The sequence below is a fragment of the Euprymna scolopes genome, chromosome 12 (assembly GCF_053919585.1).
Source record: "Euprymna scolopes isolate OS-2025 chromosome 12, ASM5391958v1, whole genome shotgun sequence".
Classification (NCBI taxonomy): domain Eukaryota; kingdom Metazoa; phylum Mollusca; class Cephalopoda; order Sepiida; family Sepiolidae; genus Euprymna; species Euprymna scolopes.
Genome location: NC_136493.1, coordinates 69,928,214 through 69,947,630, shown reverse-complemented (window position 1 = coordinate 69,947,630; position 19,417 = coordinate 69,928,214). Strand labels below are relative to the sequence as shown.

Genomic DNA, 19,417 nt, shown 5'->3' with positions numbered 1-19,417 from the left:
CGTTCTGCAAGATCTACCGCGGATGTGCTAACGGTTATATCTCATAGGATTAGTGAATCTCTTGACAAAGGCTTCCTTTCCAGGGCAATTGCTCTTGACATATCAAAAGCCTTCGACAAGGTATGGCACAAAGGCCTACTTCACAAGATCTCCAGCTGGAAACATTCTCTTTATCATCAAATCATTTCTCTCTGATAGGCTCATAAGAGTAGTGGTTGATGGACAAAAATCAGAGGCCTGCAGTATTAATGCTGGAGTCCCTCAAGGGTCCATCCTGGGCCCAGCTCTTTTCCTGATCTACATCAATGATCTCCCTAAACACATACTTAAATCATTCGTTGACATCTATGCTGATGACACGACCATCTACGGCAACACATCAAAGGCTGTAAATGACAAAGTTCTCTCTGATTCTCTCTCCTCTGATCTTGAACGAGTGGTTCAGTGGGGGAAGATGTGGCTGGTTACCTTTAATGCATCTAAAACCAAACTCCTATCTTTACATAATCAACGTTCTGCTCCCCATCTGGCATCAATTGAAATGGATGGCTCTCGTCTAGGAGAAGCCCTGTGTTTTGACAAGCTTCTGGGCTTGACCTTCACTCCTGATCTGAAATGGAACACGTACATCAAGTCTGTTGCCAAGGTCGCTGGAAAAATGGTGGGATCCTTCTACCACTCCAGAAGATATCTCACTACTGATGCAATTCTCTATCTATATAAAAGCCAAGTACATCCAAGGATGGAATACTGCTGCCATATCTGGGCAGGAGCTGCTAAAAAGAGACTATCCTGCCTTGACAGAGTACAAAATAGACTTCGTGACTTGATGGGGGATGCCCTTTTCTCTTCCCTGCAACCTCTCTCCCCCAGAAGAAACGTTCATCTTTGTTTTATCGTTTTTTCCATGGAAGGTGCTCTTCTGAACTCCAATCTCTGGTCCCCTCGCCAATCTTTTACGAAAAACACCCATTTAACTGAATCCACTGTCAAAAACTTTCGCCACTCTTTATCTATGCCTAAATCAAAACGTAGATTCCATGAACAAAGTTCTTTCTTAGAACTGCACGCCTGTGGAACTCTGTTCTGTCTGCTTGCTTCCCTCCTGACTAAAACTTGGATGTCTTCAAGTCCAACGTAAACAAATTCCTGATGAACCACCCCCTTAAGTAGACACGTACTGTACTTACAATAACCCTTATCCCTGAGTGGCTTCCGGGCCTTGATAAGTGGTAACCACCTTGTAAAAAAAAAATGTCAAAACCAATATACCGAAGGAATTCTTCAACATTGTACAAAACTCTTTCAAATACCCACACAGGTATAGTTCTATTTTCAATATAAACTCAATAAGGATTTCTTATTCAACTATGTCTAATTTAGCATAAAGAATATTAACATCTAATAACAAAAAAATGAAAGCCTAAAAAATCCCTTTCCCAATTAAACCCAAAACTAACTGCAATTGTAATAAAAAACATAATGCCCACTCAATAATGATTGCATCCATAAAGATGTTATATATTCATGCACAATTACAGAGCTCCCACGCAATCCTCCCATAACAGACACTAATATTTTGTCATCAAGCTATCCCTCTTCCCACTCTCCATCTCATATAGTTACTAATCCAATGAACCATTCAAGCAGTCCCCTATTTACAATCATACAATTAACAATAACAACAATAATAATAATAATAATAATAATAATGATAATAATAATAACAATAATAATGAGAATAATAATATTTCTCCTAACAGCCATCCTAACACTAACAACACTCCCTCCTACAGTCATTGTCCCACCCTTTGTTCATCACAATAAACAAAATTCAAACTATTTCCCCAGTACAAATCAGCAAATTAATATTAATTTCAGACCTCGACTGTTAATAAAGTACATACATATATCGGCGCCACTTCAACATTAATTAAGAAAAGAATATCAAACCACACTTCTTTTAACAACCAAAATTCTAATAATAACCAAGGAACTTCTCTAATCACTTTAATTAAAAAACTTAATTCTAACAATAGACTATCCTAGAAAAGGTTAAGTCTTATACTCCAGGCTCTGTCATGTCGCCTCTGCACTACCGAAACTATAACTATAATTACTTCCCCTTAAAGAAGTAATATAATAAACTCTGAAAACGAACTGATCTCCTACTGCAAACATAAGTCCAAATTTAAATATAGTAAATTTGAAATTACATAGCTATTAAATTAATCTTTATATATTTTTCTATAACATTATCGTTTTTTCTACATACTTTATTAGCATTTTATAACTTTGTAATTTTCATTGTAATTATTTATTTTTCCTTTGTTTTGCCGGTTTTACATCTGCAATCTCCGTTTTTGTATTTAAATATTCCTATCAATCAAATATATCCATCTACCTACACATCTATATTCTTACTGTTTACTTATATTTTACTATGTGCATTTACTTGCATACTTACTTGCCTTATTCCGGAATTTGTAGATACCGGCTATCCACTCTCATTTTTGTTCAACTCTTTATGTATTTACTCATCTATTTACTTATATGTACTAATATATATATATATATATATATATATATATATATATATATATATATGTGTGTGTGTGTATATATGTGTGTGTGTGTTTGTTATATATATATGTGTATGTGTGTGTGTGTGTAATTGTATGTATTCATATATAAGTATTATGTATGTATATACATTTGTATGTATGTAACTTTTCATTAATTCATTTGCTTCCTTTAATAACTCCTGCTGATAATTTAATTCTTAAGTAATAACTTGTATATTTCAGTAGACCTCTTTTATTTTTCTTTAAATTTGGCGCCTTTTCAACGTCATCTTGTTTGGGTGATTTTGACATTGGCTTTTCTATTCTAAAATTTATTCACTCATCATTCAATTTTTTTCTTCTTCTTGTTCTTCACTCATTCTTCATTGACAGTCGTTTTAAATTCTTTTTTCTATGCACATCTTACCTTTCTTTTAATAATGTTATTTGAACTCATTCCATTTTACTTGTACCCATTTGTGAATTATTCCACGGATTTCTGTCTTTTGGATTACTTTGGACTATCTTTTAATTACGCGATTCCCTTGGATTTTACTTGTCGTAATGGAAACTTAACCAACTTTTTTGGATTTTGATTTTTGGATTTTACCGTTATTGGATATTTTACCCTTCACCAGACTACCTATTCATGTGAAATCACCTTTTTCTTCCCCCTATTTCCTCTGCTTCACTATTTGTTACAAAGTAAGATCTATGACTGTTGTAGTTTCATTAAATACTCTTGCAAGCAAAATCCGATCCCTCATTTTGCTAAATCCTACCCGCTGATGAGAAGGAAAGTATTTCTTCGAAACTCCGTTCCCACTTATTTTTTGCATCCTTTTTAAAATTAAATATGTTTTTAACTCTTTTTCAACTCTGGATTTTCATTGAGAATTATGTTTGGATCATTGTAATAATGTTTTTAAGTCATTGAAATCGTTTACGCGCGTTTCAAACGGTCTGTGATGCGTCCTCGTCAGAAATTATTTTCAAATGTGTTGGAGATGTAAAAATGGCGATTTTCGTAGTTAATTTGAAGTTTTTCCAAGGGGTGGAGGCTTGTAAGTGTTTATTATTCATTGGTATGCTGAATTTTTATTGCTCTTTTATTGGGCTTATCCAGGGAGACGTTGACCTGGCTGTAGTCGCTTTCTGCTAATGTTTTTTTCTTTTCCTTTAGGTAGTGTGTGTATGTGTGTGTGTGTTTTTATGTGTGTGTCTGTGCGTGCGTGTGTGTGTTTGCTTTTATTGGTTTGGGAATGTGTATATTGTTTTATAGTATTTTGGGGTTATTTGCTTCCTTAGAAAGGCGGCTATGGTCCGAGGTCGTTACTAATGTGTATGTGTGGGGAGGGGGGACTGGCTCTTCTGAAATAAGGGTAGGGGTGCTTTCATTCTATTTTGATATTTATTGTTTGGATTCTTGGATTTTAGTATTGTGATTTTTCGTTTTAGTCTTTTTGGGTATTCCTTATATTATGTTTGTTTAGAAAGAGGGGTGTATTTAAAATAGGGGATTTGTTAATGTTTCTATTTATTTGTCTCCCCATGTGGGTATGGCCGCACCCAGGATCGGTTCCTAGTGTGGGGAAGATTTTGTTCCCCAGAGGGGGAGGATTGGAGGGGGTATAGGTATGGGAGGGGGATGATAGAAGGGATGAGAGTCGTTTCAGTCATGAGGGGGTTCTCCTCCACTGACTGAGGAGGGAGCGAGGTGTTGGAACAGATATTATACTATGGTTCTAGGTGTCTCCTAATGTTGTTGGTTTCGAGGTTAAGTAGGGTTGGTATTGTTCAGTGTGTTGTATTAGAGATAGGGGTGTTATGTCTGCGTGTGGTTGTATGCACGCACGTGTGTGTGTTTTAATGTGTCGTTTCTGATTTATGTGTGGGTGTGTATATGTGTATGTGTATGGGTGTGCATGCGAGTGTACCTTGCATTTCATGTTTTTGTGTGATGGTATTAGGTTCTGTTCAGTTCAGGAGTGAATCTGGTGATGAAATATTTTTCCTGTGTAAGTAAATAAAAATAATTGTCTTAAAAACATTATTACAATGATCCAAACATAATTCTCAATGAAAAACCAAGACACAGAATAATAAAATAATGTTAAAAATACACATTGTTGGTGACTACTCCCTTATTTAAATATACATCTTTCTTTCGTTGGAATTTCTTAACCTATTTTATATAAATATATATATATATATATATATATATATATATGTATATATATATATATATATACATATATGCATATATGCATATATATATGTATATGCATATATATATATATATATATGCATATAAATATGCATATATATGGATATATATATATATATATATATAAAATCCTTTCTTTTTAATTTATTTTCACAGTTAAAAAGATGAAATGAATGCCATCAAATGATTTCAAAAGTACAGGGTTTAGAGTTTTCAATAAAAATTGGCAAAAAGATTTTTAAATGACTAATCAAATTTATTTAAGAGTTTTTTAATATTCTAAAAAATATTTTTTTTTTAACTAAAACTTAAAAATTACATAATATATAATAAATAAATTCTATTTTCGACTATTTTCTCACCTTAGCCTGGCTGAAAATGTTTTGGGAGGGAAATTTTGTCACCCCTCTATGGCTCTCACCCGGATGCCCCCCCCCTTAGCTACGGTAGTGTCCCTATTCTCAATAACACAGAAGGAAATCAAATACATAAAATGAAACTATGGCCAACAAAATAATCCAATGGATTTGCAAAGGTATAAAAGCCAACCAGAATGAATTACTTCTACTAATATCCAATCTGTTCCCTGCAATAATATGCTTACAAGAGAAATTTTCCAAACCATCTGAAAATATCAATCTCCATAGTTTTACTAAATGCAACCACACAACAAATAACCCAAATAGAGCTTCTGGAGGAACATCCATTCTCATTAACAAAACCACAGCACAAAGCCAAATAAATCTACAAATTAACTTACAGGCAATTGCCATCACAACCACCCTATGTAGAACGGTCACAGTCTGCTCCATCTATCATCTATAGATGAAACAGAAATAGAAAAACTTATCAACTCCTTCGCCCTTTTCTAATTATTAGGCGACTTTAACAGTCATAATGCTAGTTGGGGATGCTTAGACACAGACAGAAAAGGAATCATTCTAAAAAATATTATCAACAACAACCTATGCACTGGATTGCACTGGGAGCCTTCCGAAATTCCTCCTCAATAGTCTCTATGCAGAAGCCAACTAACCCCCATTATCAATTCAACATGACAAACTAGTTTAAGACAATCCTGTTTAGGGTTAGGTATTATAAACACACTGGATTACTCACTCTCTGATAGGAAAAAAATCGCAACGGACAAATTCAGCTCATAACTGTACCTTCAATCGCAATTATCAAACCGTATATGACCAAAAAGTAAAGGCCTTTTGGTTTCCGTATGAAACCACTAGTGGAAGACACAGGTATCACAATTACGAACATCTATGATGTCAACCAACTAAGCCTTCCACCTTGGCTACTAAAACAGCCTGAAATTATCTTTGAACTAAACAAGCTCCCAAAAAATCAAACTCATCTACCAGAAGCTGCCCTTCCTTGTTTTATCTGTTCTGTGGGTTTCTATTGTCATTGTCAATCTAAAAGCCTCAATCTAAAAATACCTAAAGATTCATTGTGTGCTACTTCCCATCTCTTTGTTTATTGTCAGACACTTCCTATTCCTTTGTCTATTGTCAGTATCACAATATAACCCACTCCTTCCTGCTAAAAAAAGAAGACTCTCCAGAATGTTTAGCATACCAAGAACCCTTTATGGTAAAACACTATTTCTTTTGGATTGTGGCGATCTCACGCATCTCTGGCAAAATTATTACAATGTCAACAATATGAAAGAACTATTTAAAAAAAATAAATTCTAATAAAATACTAACATTTCTGAAAAAAGTAAATTTATACAAAAGAATATAATTTTAACTCAATCCAACTTTACCAAAAAAAAAAAAAAAAAACGCATCATCTAATGACGTAAAAAAGGCTGACTTGATTTACTGAAAAAATTAAAATATCTAACCCACAAAAAGAAAAAAACTCCAAATTACGGAACTTGGTATTAAATAACAAAGAAAAAAAGGTTGAGATACAGTAAAACCAAACCAAACTAATATTTCATCCCAGTACAGCGATCTTGAGTCTTTTGTCGGCCTATATTTTGTGGGCCCACGCATTTTGCAGTGTGATTACAAATGATCCATCTGGACTCGGTAAATGTTGTTCACCAATTATCTTTTCTAAGTGAGGTGCATTGGAAGAGGTCTTGACGGACAACGATGCGGTTTTTTGCAACCAAGAAGTTCGGCAATTGTTAGATGAATGAGTCACCTGACTACAATTGCGATGTGCTCATATGCCATCAGGAAATAGCATTGCTGAAAGCAGTCATCGCAGCATTAAGAAAGCAAATGTACCATTACAGAGGTCATGTATTGGTAAAACATCACGCCAAAGGATGGGAAGTTACCTGCAATAGCGCCTGCCAATGTTATACACACATACCATGTCAGAGTAAAGAGAAATGACACTACACAATGTTATACACACATACCATGTCAGAGTAAAGAGAATTGACACTACACAATGTTATACACACATACCATGTCAGAGTAAAGAGAATTGACACTACACAATGTTATACACACATACCATGTCAGAGTAAAGAGAATTGACACTACACAAGTGATGAGAGAACACACAACAGATATGATAAGAGATCCAGTCTGGGTGAGATCCCCAGGAAACCGGCGCACCACCAAGTTAAAACGGGGATGAATATCTGGGGTGATCAGCCAGCAGTTGGTCCTTGTATATGAAACGCCATGCCATGTGTGTGATCTTAACCTGGCTGCTGAGATATATCATACAACTACAGAGGAAAGTGATGATTTGCTGACAAACGCGATCAGTGAACCCCCTCCGCCAGAGAGTGTTGGCTAGAGTTTATCTGACGAGGCAGAACTGGAGCCAGAACCAGAGATGATAAATATACCCCTTCGCAGAAGTGAGCAGAATAAAAGACCATCCCCGCAATGCACTCTGTGTGATCATGAGATCAGAGGGAGTGTGATATTGATCAAAGAAGCAAGCGGCCACGCATTTGTGCCTTGTGTGGCTGTACAAACGATAAATAAACAACACTCACCTCGGAAACGTTCTTATGTCTGTCCGTTCTGCAAGCTGAGAAGAAAGAAATATCAAAGAGATCCAAGATGGCGTCCGTGATCTTTTGAAGCCCTTGATCTCACATAGTTCTCGCATGGTCACATGACACACCTGCTAATGAGGCATGCCCGGACACGATAAAAGCAGGTTAGAGGACGCATTCAGACGTGCATATGGTGAATAGTGCTCTGTGTCTCGTCAGACTTTTTGATATAACTTGTGCAGTGAAATTTGCTTTTCTTTTTGTTTTGCTACACTTTTTTTACTTGCGTGTATGCAAAGTATATTTTAAGGATTAAGTATAACCATGCATACATACATTGTAGCATATTGTATTTTGTGTTTTAATCCTATACATATTAAATACTATTTAGTAGAAAAAATTCAATATGTTTATATATTTATGTATTTTATATCCTAAGAATCTATTCATAAAGTAAAAAAGTTTATATTTCATTATTTTATTTGTTTATTTACTTATTTAATTTATTTATTTAGAAATTTTAAGAAAAAAACTAACCTAAATATATTCCTTATACCCTTACATTTATATTATTTTATGTAAAACAAAATACTAAAACAAAATGCTACATAAACTGGAAGTTGCAAAAATAAAATACAAAAAAAAAAATAAATAAATAAAAAATAAGTTCATTAAAAAATAATAAATAATAAATTCATAAACCAAAAATTAATAACAATAATAATAATTTGCAAGCTAAAAATACACGTGCTATTTCCAGGAAGAACAGATAAAAAAACAAAGGTTGAAGAGAGTCCAATATTTCTCGACTATAAACACCTTATATTCGATTTGAAACCGGCAGTATAGATGCTTTTTTTGACTTTCTGCAAATTTTATATATATATATATATTTATATATATATATATATATATATATATATATATATATATATATATATATATAAAGTTCAAATGTATTGAACTCAAACCCATTTTTTTCAAAAGTGCTCAATACATATGTAGAGTAATACATAAGTAAAATTATATTGACATCGAAAAAACCCTATATTTTGATAATGTTAATCGACTCCTCAATAGTTCTAGACTGGTTTTACAGGGTTTTCATTCGTGTTATATTAACTCTATGATATAAAAAAAAAAAACATAATCAATAGGGACTGCCAAAATTCATCACAGAATTACCCCACCCTATATGTGACACGATGTAACTTTATTATAAATTATATTATCAGTATAACTTTTGTTATAAAGAAATGCAAAATAAACCAGTAATAATTTTTTTTAATTTTTTCATCGTACGAAAATAATGGAATTGCGAGACGAAAATCGTGTTTACATAATTGGCGCTTTAAAATAACGTTCCCATGTAGTAGACATTCCGAACGTGAAAACATACCCGCATTTAATAAATCTAGCAAAAATCAACTAATGGTCAGATTTTCGTGAAATTTTCGATACTTATCCATTTTAGAATGAAATTACATATAAAATGCAGTTTTCATAAAATATACGAGGGGAAATATTTTTTAGTGCATGTTCCTCCACACCCCTATTTATTTTTTCGAAATTTGAACAAAATATATTTAACTCTATCGAAATTTTTATAATAAGAGTTCAAATAAGTAAAACATATTTATTTTTTTTAAATTCAAATACACATATTGAACAAAAATTTACCTTGAAGTTGCAATTAAAAAACTGATATAAACTTAAGATTATTATGTTTTTATAGCGTTTTTTTTTAAATTAAAATATACTATAATCAGTTGAATTGCTGAGAAAAAGAAACTTCATAAACAGTAATTAATTTTTAAAAGATTAAAACGATTAAAATTCCATTATTTCAAAATGTTCCGTTACAACATGGATTTTTAATTAATTGTGTTTAAATTTCTTTTTAAATATTAAGTTTTAATATAAACATGACTCTTGTCAGCTATTTTATCGCCAGATTAAAACCAATTTGAAAATATTATTGCACAAATATTAAGCATTTTGTAGCCCCACCCCCTCTCATATTTTGTTTGTCTCTTTTTACCGAAAAAATATGGAATCCCGTAGGTAACCAAATGAGGATTAAGTAAAATCGTATTTCATATTTAATATACAAATGCTTATTAATCATTAAACTGTGTACATCTTAAAACTTAACAAAATTATAACAAAGATTAATTATTAATTGCAGTTTGAAGAAGATAAACAAAGATTTTAAAAAATCATTAAGTCGCTTCTGCTTTTCCATAGTTTGCATAGTACACACAAATCTGACGTCACGGAAACATGCGGTTCACTTTTCACAATCGATTTGCAGACCATAATAATCAAAGTGCTCAAAGTGGTTTATATATAGTTCCCATAAAAATGTAGTAGTAGTAGTAGTAGTAGTAGTAGTAGTATGATACTATCGCCTCCACAGGAGGGTTACTTGGTTGAGGAAACGAACTGGGAACTCAACCAGCTTCCCGAGGAATAAACGATATCTAACGATAGACACATGTTGGAAACATCAACAAAAATAAACCGGTTGATATGTCGTCGGCTATAACTGTCTGGCATGTTCCCATCGTCGCTTCTTGTGTGTTCATTGTGTCGTTACAGGCAGCTTTCTGTCGTCGGCATTAATGGTATGCTGAAATCGAACATTTGTACAAAAATAGCAAACAAATGCATTTTTTATAAAAATATAATTCATTTAACAGTTAACAAGTAGGAACATATTTAGCCGACCCATCGCATATAGCGTGCAAGCCTCAAAACAATGAAATTATATTTAATTCTCTGTATCTTCATTGAAAGAGAGAGAAGGGGAGAGAAAGAGAGAGAGAGAGAGAGAGAGAGAGAGAGAGAGAGAGAGAGAGAGAGAGAGAGAGAGAGAAAAGATATATTCATACAGGTTAAACATTGTTTTGTTTTCGAATGCCTCTTAACGAGTTCTCCGATTTTGACCTTTCAAATTCTAAGGTCTCATATCGTTTTGCCTTGGTTCAATTTTATAAACAAACTCATTCTTAGCTTCACTCATCGCAGAACATTTTCAAAATCATAAACACCTGTTTTACACTTTTGTACCGCACAAGTGCAGATAAAGTTAGGCACAAGGTTCATTAATGTAGAAGCCCGCAGCTCCCTTAAAAAGGGGTTAGCCATTGTGCCGCAGTAGTAAGATATAAATATATGTTTCATTCGTTGTTAAATTAGCTCTACATTGTAATTAGAACTAATTTAAAGCCGAATTAAAAATAGTTTACTACCACAGAAAATTTGATGTTCACAGTAAACATATAATCTGTTATATTCATTTCGTTTTTCAGCCATGGGTGGACTCTCCTACCGAGAAGGAATGTTTATTGCTGAAACTGTTGCCAATACAGGTGAGCCTGCTGCTGATGTGTTCAGTCTCGTTTTAATGCTAGCTGAAATACCTGTGTACAATTGTAACGATTTTCTGATGCAAAACTTGTTGCATATCTGTTTAAATAATTCTATTTTGTTTTTATCTGTAACTGTAAAAATATTCCATAATTTCATATGAAATAGGAAGAAAAAAAGAATGTCACATGTTTTTAACAGTAAAAATTCTATTAGTCACATGAAAAAGAAAAAGAGAGATAAAAAAATAATATCAATTAATTTTTTAATTTTTTTTTACATTTTAGGAATAAAAAAATGCTTTGTGCGTTTTTTTAATTAATTTTTTTACATTTTAGGAGTGAAAAATGTTTTGCGGCTTCGTTTTTTTTTTTTTTTTTTTTTTTTTTTTCGTTTTTCTTTTTTTTTTTTCGTTTTTTTCGGGTTTTTTTTTCAATTCTCTTATCAAGCTGGGAATGGGGCATCATACCAAATGTCAAACATTCACCATCTATCTCATACATTCTAACCGAGAGATCTTTTTAAGATTCACCGTCCCTCTAAGTTCAATTAGTTAAAATATATATAACTGAATCGCTTACACTGGGCAACAATTTTTTTACTCTTTGAATATTGTTTAAAGTTCTACAACTGATTTATGGTATTTTTTATGCTGAATCAAGAAATCAGTTTCTTTCCATCAGCTCAGGTTTTTGTGCTAAGTGGTTCGAAAAGTTCAGATCTTGTGACAAAATCCATTATATTTTTGTTTTTCAGCTGATTTTTGTCAACACATATCTCTAATATGTTTTTAAGACAAAAAAATGTTTTGCCAACAATTGATCACCTAGTATGAATATCGATTACTGTAAACTGAATGGTGAGAATTGATAAAGTTAATTACATGTAAATTGTATGCTGCTTCACCATTGTTCAAACTCCAGGGCTTGAACCTCTGTTTCTTCAAACTCTAGGAATGTTCAGTGGCAGGCAGATTCCATCAATAATCAGCAACCATGACTGCGTCCAAGTGATCCTGATAGCTGGTCTCCATTTCTTTCAAGTCCTGATGCTTGTCACTCATTGAACCCAGGATCTCAGGAAAATAGTCCATATATGAAAATAGTGCCTCTTGAGGTTCATATTACAGTTCAGGTTTCTGAAAGTTGTGAACATGTTGTTGACAAGTTGTGAACATATTGTTGACAAATAGTTAACACGTTGTTGACAAGTTATGAACATGTTGTTGACAAGTAGTAACCATGTTGTTGACAAGTTATGTACATGTTGTTGACAAGTTATGAACATGTTGTTGACAAGTTGTTAACATATTGTTGACAAGTTGTTAACATTTTGCTGACAAGTAGTAGACATGTTGTTGAAAGTTATGAACATGTTGCTGACAAGTAGTTAATATGTTGTTGACAAGTTATGAATATGTTGTTGACAAGTTGTAAACATGTTGTTGACAAGCTATGAACATGTTGTTGACAAGTTGTTAACATATTGTTGACAAGTTGTTAACATGTTGTTGACAAGTTATGAACATGTTGTTGGCAAGTAGTGAACATGTTGTTGAAAGTTATGAACATGTTGCTGACAAGTAGTTAATATGTTATTGACAAGTTATGAATATGTTGTTGACCAGTAGTGAATATGTTGTTGACAAGTTATGAACATGTTGTTGACAAGTTATGAGCATGTTGTTGACAAGTAGTGAACATGTTGACAAGAAGTGAACATGTTGTTGACAAGTTATGAACATATTGCGGACAAGTAGTGAACATGTTGTTGACAAGTAGTGAATATGTTGTGGACAAGTTATGAATATGTTGTTGACAAGTTATAAATATGTTGTCGACATGTTGTGAACATGTTGCTGACAAGTTATGAGCATGTTGTTGACAAGTAGTGAACATGTTGTTGGCAAATTATGAACATGTTGTTGACAAGAAGTGAACATGTTGTTGACAAGTTATGAAGATGTTGTTGACAAGTTATGAACATATTGCTGACAGGTAGTGAACATGTTGTTGACAAGTAGTGAATATATTGTTGACAAGTTATGAATATGTTGTTGACAAGTTATGAATATGTTGTTGACAAGTTATGAGCATGTTGTTGACAAATAGTGAACATGTTGTTGACAAATAGTGAACATGTTGTTGACAAGTTATGAAAAATGTTGTTGACAAGTTATGAATATGTTGTTGACAAGTTATGAACATGTTCTTGACAAGTTGTGAACATATTGCTGACAAGTAGTGAACATGTTGCTGACAAGTAGTGAATATGTTGTTGACAAGTTATGAACAGGTTGCTGACAAGTAGTGAACATGTTGTTGACAAGTTATGAATATGTTGTTGACAAGTAGTGAATATGTTGTTGACAAGTTATGAACATGTTCTTGACAAGTTGTGAACATATTGCTGACAAGTAGTGAACATGTTGCTGACAAGTAGTGAATATGTTGTTGACAAGTCATGAACATGTTGCTGACAAGTAGTGTACATGTTGTTGACAAGTTATGAATATGTTGTTGACAAGTAGTGAAAATGTTGTTGAAAAGTTATGAACATGTTGCTGACAAGTAGTGTACATGTTGTTGACAAGTTATGAATATGTTGTTGACAAGTAGTGAACATGTTGTTGACAAGTGATGAACATGTTGCTGACAAGTAGTGAATATGTTGTTTACAAGTTATGAATATGTTGTTGACAAGTAGTGAACATGTTGTTGACAAGTTATGAACATGTTGCTGACAAGTAGTGAATATATTGTTGACAAGTTATGAATATGTTGCTGACAAGTTATGAACATGTTGTTGACAAGTTATGAACATGTTGCTGACAAGTAGTGAACATGTTGTTGACAAGTAGTGAATATGTTGTTGACAAGTTATGAATATGTTGTTGACAAGTAGTGAACATGTTGTTGACAAGTTATGAACATGTTGCTTACAAGTAGTGAATATATTGTTGACAAGTTATGAATATGTTGCTGACAAGTAGTGACTATGTTGTTGACAAGTTATGAATATGTTGTTGACAAGTAGTGAACATGTTGTTGACAAGTTATGAACATGTTGCTGACAAGTAGTGAACATGTTGTTGACAAGTAGTGAGCATGTTGTTGACATGTTGTTGACGAGTTGTTTACATGTTGTTGACAAGTAGTGAACATGTTGTTGACAAGTTATGAACCTGTTGCTGACAAGTAGTGAATATGTTGTTGACAAGTTATGAATATGTTTTTAACAAGTAGTGAATATGTTGTTGACAAGTTATGAATATGTTGTTGACAAGTAGTGAACATGTTGTTGACAAGTTATGAACATGTTGCTTACAAGTAGTGAATATGTTGTTGACAAGTTATGAATATGTTTCTGACAAGTAGTGAACATATTGTTGACAAGTTATGAACATGTTGCTGACAAGTAGTGAACATGTTGTTGACAAGTTGTAGACATGCTGTTGACGAGTTGTTAACATGTTGTTGACAAGTTATGAACATGTTGTTGACAAGTTATGAATATGTTGTTGACAAGTAGTGAACATGTTGGTGACAAGTAGTGAACATGTTGTTGACAAGTAGTGAACATGTTGTTGACAAGTTCTGAATATTTTATTGACAAGTTGTGAACATGTTGCTGACATGTAGTGAACATGTTGTTGACAAGTAGTGAACATGTTGCTGACAAGTAGTGAACATGTTGGTGAAAAGTAGTGAACATGTAGTTGACAAGTTGTGAACATGTTGTTGAAAAGTAGTGAACATGTTTTTCACAAGTAGTGAACATGTTGTTAACAAGTTATAAACATATCGTTGACAAATTATGAATATGTTGCTGACAATTGAACATGTTGTTGACAAGTAGTGAATATGTCGTTGACAAATTATGAACATGTTGTTGACACATGTGAATATGTTGTTGACAAGTGTTGAACATTTTGTTGACAAGTTATATGTTGTGTTGTTATCTAATAAGAGGGACCGGCGTGTGTTATATCTAATCAGGTTTGATGTCGTGTGATCGTCTAGTTTGTCTATCTATTTTTTCATATGCCATTTTGTTTGTGTGTGGTACATGTATTTTAGACATACCTTCTGTGTCCTGGATGTTGGTCTATCTATATTCATGTCTTGGAGGGACACTGGTACCTGTTGGACGAAGATTCAATCACTCCAAAACGATGATTTGGTTTTATAATTTATTCACCTCCAGATGTCTCATAGAAGGATGAAAGTGAATCTCTGGCTTGCGTGCTTTCTCTTGGACTCATTTCATATACACGTCAGCATCTTTCTCTTGGACTCATTTCATATACACGTCAGCATCGTTCTCTTGGACTCATTTCATATACACGTCAGCATCCCTCCCCCAGTGACATCTGTCGCATCCAAACGAAACCTCCACGATCCAGCTAACCTGATCACGTGACTCACACGCATATCTGATCAGCTGACCCTCACTACTGTCTACAATATAATTTACTCACGTCCCTCTCTCTCTCTCTCTAGATCCATTCTCTAACATTCCTTCCCCCATTATTTATAAAAATGTATCGCGAAGACATACATTTTCTACTACCCACTTTCTACTAAGGGAATCCTAAGCTCACCCAACTGGCAAAGGAACTGTCATACCATTATTCAATAAATCATTACATCTAATAAATAAAATAACATCCACAATTAATACCATATGGTGCAAATCCTTGCGCCCTCGAAGGTCAACCTCCCTGTGACCCCATGGCTCCCATTTCACATCTTAGGATCATGCAGAGATCACAATATCTCTCGTCACGCTATAACGTGTTTCCATAAGCACATGACTCCTACGAGATAAAAGATTTTTCTTATAACATTACGAGAGCATTTTCCTATGAATCCCACCGAATTACACATCTGGAGAAAAATCTCACAAAAAAATATATATATATTCTACAACCATTTCAAAAATTAGAATAAATATTGACTGAACCTTTGACTCTTCCAAAACATAAGAACTAGTTGACCCCTTATTCATAAATTAGTAGTGTGTCTTTTTTTTTATTATTTCTTACACTGCCTAAATCTTATTTCTTTCTCTTTTTCCCAATTTTTTTATTATCATTACTATCATTATTAATTAATTAACAACATATTCTTACTTTTAAATTAATCATTATTTCAATAAACCTCACAAGGCAAAGATTCACTCCTCCTCAATTCTGCAAAAAATATACATGTCAAAGAACAAGAAAGACCTGTACACAACTGATTTGAGAAAACATCAATTACATAAGAATAAAAAAATTTTTAAAATTGCTTATAAGCATTCACAAAGTCTCATCTCACCAATAACAAAATTCCAAATAACAAAACACAGATTCATGGAAACCCAAAATTGTCCACGTCATCAATTTTGTCCACGTCATCAATTTCTGAGGTCGGTTGCATCACCTTTACCATTTCACAGAATATAAAAAATAAAAATAAAAATCACAGTCGTTTACAAAAAATACAAAGGCATTTACAATAAAAATATATAGTCGTTTCCAAAACCAAAAAAAACGACTCACTTATACACTTCCAGAGAATCCTTCACAAAACAAAAATTCAACAACAAAATAACAAATCGATAGAAACTTAAATTGTCCACGTCACCCAACTCTAGGGGTTTTCTGAAAAAAAAATATCACCTTTTACTTATCGAGTGATTTTTATTATGGCCTCTTCTGCCATTTCCTCTTCTGCCACTTACACCACGTCAGGGGAATATATTTCGCTCTGCTATATTGGAAAAATTTTTGTTCAGGTCGTTACTTGTGACTACCTTTCAAGGCATATAGCTTAGCAGAAAATATCGGGATTTCCACACATGAAATTTTCCATGTTGATCCTACTCGAAATCAACGAAAATCCCATCACCCAATAGACAATACTCGTGTCCTTTTTCTTAATCTAAAAAAAAACATACATTTAAAATTACATTATACACATTACAAGCATTTACACCAATGAACAACATTTTTTCCACACCAGAAAAATTCCTGAGAAAAAAACCGCACAATGTCACATTGGCAGAACCTGTCCATTGTTTTTTCACAAAGTACACAGAGTTTTACAGTTTAAAAATTGCAACATTGCAGCATTTTAAGTGTGTGTAAATGTGAAACATTCTAATTCATAAATATTTTTGATTGGCGTGTTTCTCTTTTGGTAATATGACAGGAAATTTCACCCACACTGTAACACTGTTCATATGTTCTATTCTCTTCTTTTTCTTTTTTTCTTTCTTTCTGTTTTACACATTGGCTGTATTAATATTTTTTCTGTCTTCCGTGCTTTCAATTTTCATATTCAAAATCAACAATACGTTATCTGTATGTCGATCGAGCTATCTGTTTTTTTTCCTTATTTCTTCTATTTATTTTTTTTCTACACCATAACGTGCTCTTTGTCTTTTTTTACATACAAATGTATCTATATATAATTTTAATGTGTCTATTTTTCAAAGGACCTTTTTTGTTGTTTCATGGCATGGTTCCTTTCTTCTTAAATCTTCTTTATCCTTCTTCTTTATGTCTAGTGTACAATATTTTTTTTCCGTTCTGTTAATTTTTTTTCACTATGGTAACCTCCAGATTCGATTTTTTTCTTTCCACCCTTATACAGGTGGACTGGTCCATGGGCACCAAATTTGTATTTGTTGTGTTGTTATATCTAATAAGAGGGACCGTTGTGTGTTATATCTAATCAGGTTAACAAAGTTGTTCAGTGTATTTGTTCATATGCCGTTGTGTATGTGTGTGCGTGTGGTACATGTATTTTAGACATACCTTCTGTGTCGTGGATGTTGGTCTATCTGGATTCATTTCGTGTCTTGGAGGAAGACTGATACCTGTTGGACGAAGATTCAATCACTTGAAAACAGTGAATTAGTTTTATATTTTATTCACCTCCAGATGTCTCGCAGAAGGATGGAAGTGAATCTCTGGCTTGTGTAGTTTCTCTTGGTCTCAGATCTATACAGATCAGCGTCCCCCTCCCCCCAGTGAAGGGGACGTGATGACTGTTAAGCTGTCCGTCGCCTTCTAAGTCTAAACGAAACCTCCACAATCCAGCTAACCTGATCACGTGACTCACACGCACATCCAATCAGCTGACCCTCACTACCGGTCAACGTGTCTACAATATAATTTAACACCTCCCCCCCCTCTCTCTCTCTCTCTCTCTCTCGATCAATTCTCTAACATATGAACATGTTGACAAGTAGTGAACATGTTGACTAGTCGTGAACATATTGTTGACAAGTTATGAACATGTTGACTAGTTGTGAACATGTTGCTGACAAGTTATGAACATGTTGACAAGTAGTGGACATGTTGTTGACATATGAACATGTGGTTGACAAGTTGTGAACATGTTGTTGACAAGTTATAAATATGTGGTTGACAAGTTGTGAACATGTTGTTGACAAGTTATGAACATGTTGACAAGTTGTGGACATGTTGTTGACAAGTTATGAACATGTTGTTGACAAGTTATGAACATGTTGTAGACAAGTTGTGAACATGTTGTTGACAAGTTATGAACATGTTGTAGACAAGTTGTGAACATGTTGTTGACAAGTTATGAACATGTTATTGACAAGTTATGAACATGTTGTTGACAAGTAGTGGACATGTTATTGACAAGTTGTGAACATGTTGTTGACAAGCTATGAACATGTTGTTGACAAGTTCGGCATTGTCTCTTCACTACCAGAACAAATGCTTCCAGTTCGTTTATTGAGTTTTCAAACTCTGGATATCTGATGATCTGCCAGATCTGAGAAATCTCAAAGTCCAGCTTTTAACTTCTCCATATTTAATACTGGAAAAGCCTGGCACAAGTGAAGCAATCTCATCCTTGTCCAGAGCCTCCGTAATTTGCTTATGTGCAACAGTGGGAAGAGTATTCTGTCTCTATACACCAAATGGTCGGTGATGACGTTCATTTCACCAATTCCTCTTCGTGTATGGTGAGCACCAATTTTTGGAAGATTTTGAGGTTTCAAACTGAACCCTTTTTGACATAATCACCCAGAACTGTCAGACCTGTTTTCCACCAGAAATTTGGCTGTTAAGGGGTCAAAGTTCAACATTTGATCTTTGAGAACTCTACCAAATTCCTCCACCAATTTTGGGTCTAAACATTTGAAATTACAGATATAGGTTCCTTGGACATGGATCTAACTTAATAACTCAATTTGAGCCCAAAACAATAAATGTTAAGGTGTCATAATAGCGGTCAAAGT

General features: G+C 33.7%; 1 protein-coding gene across 5 annotated transcripts in view; it reads left to right on the top strand.

Moving 5' to 3' along the window:
- The window catches only part of LOC145291326 (arginase, hepatic-like), a 646,066-nt gene that overhangs the window by 597,654 nt on the left and 28,995 nt on the right, over positions 1 to 19,417 (top strand). For all 5 annotated transcript variants that reach the window (XM_080137078.1, XM_080137079.1, XM_080137075.1 and 2 more), the window contains one exon: positions 11,095 to 11,154. In XM_080137078.1, the coding sequence (XP_079993204.1) occupies positions 11,095 to 11,154 (60 nt within the window). The remainder of the gene's footprint in view (positions 1 to 11,094; positions 11,155 to 19,417) is intronic.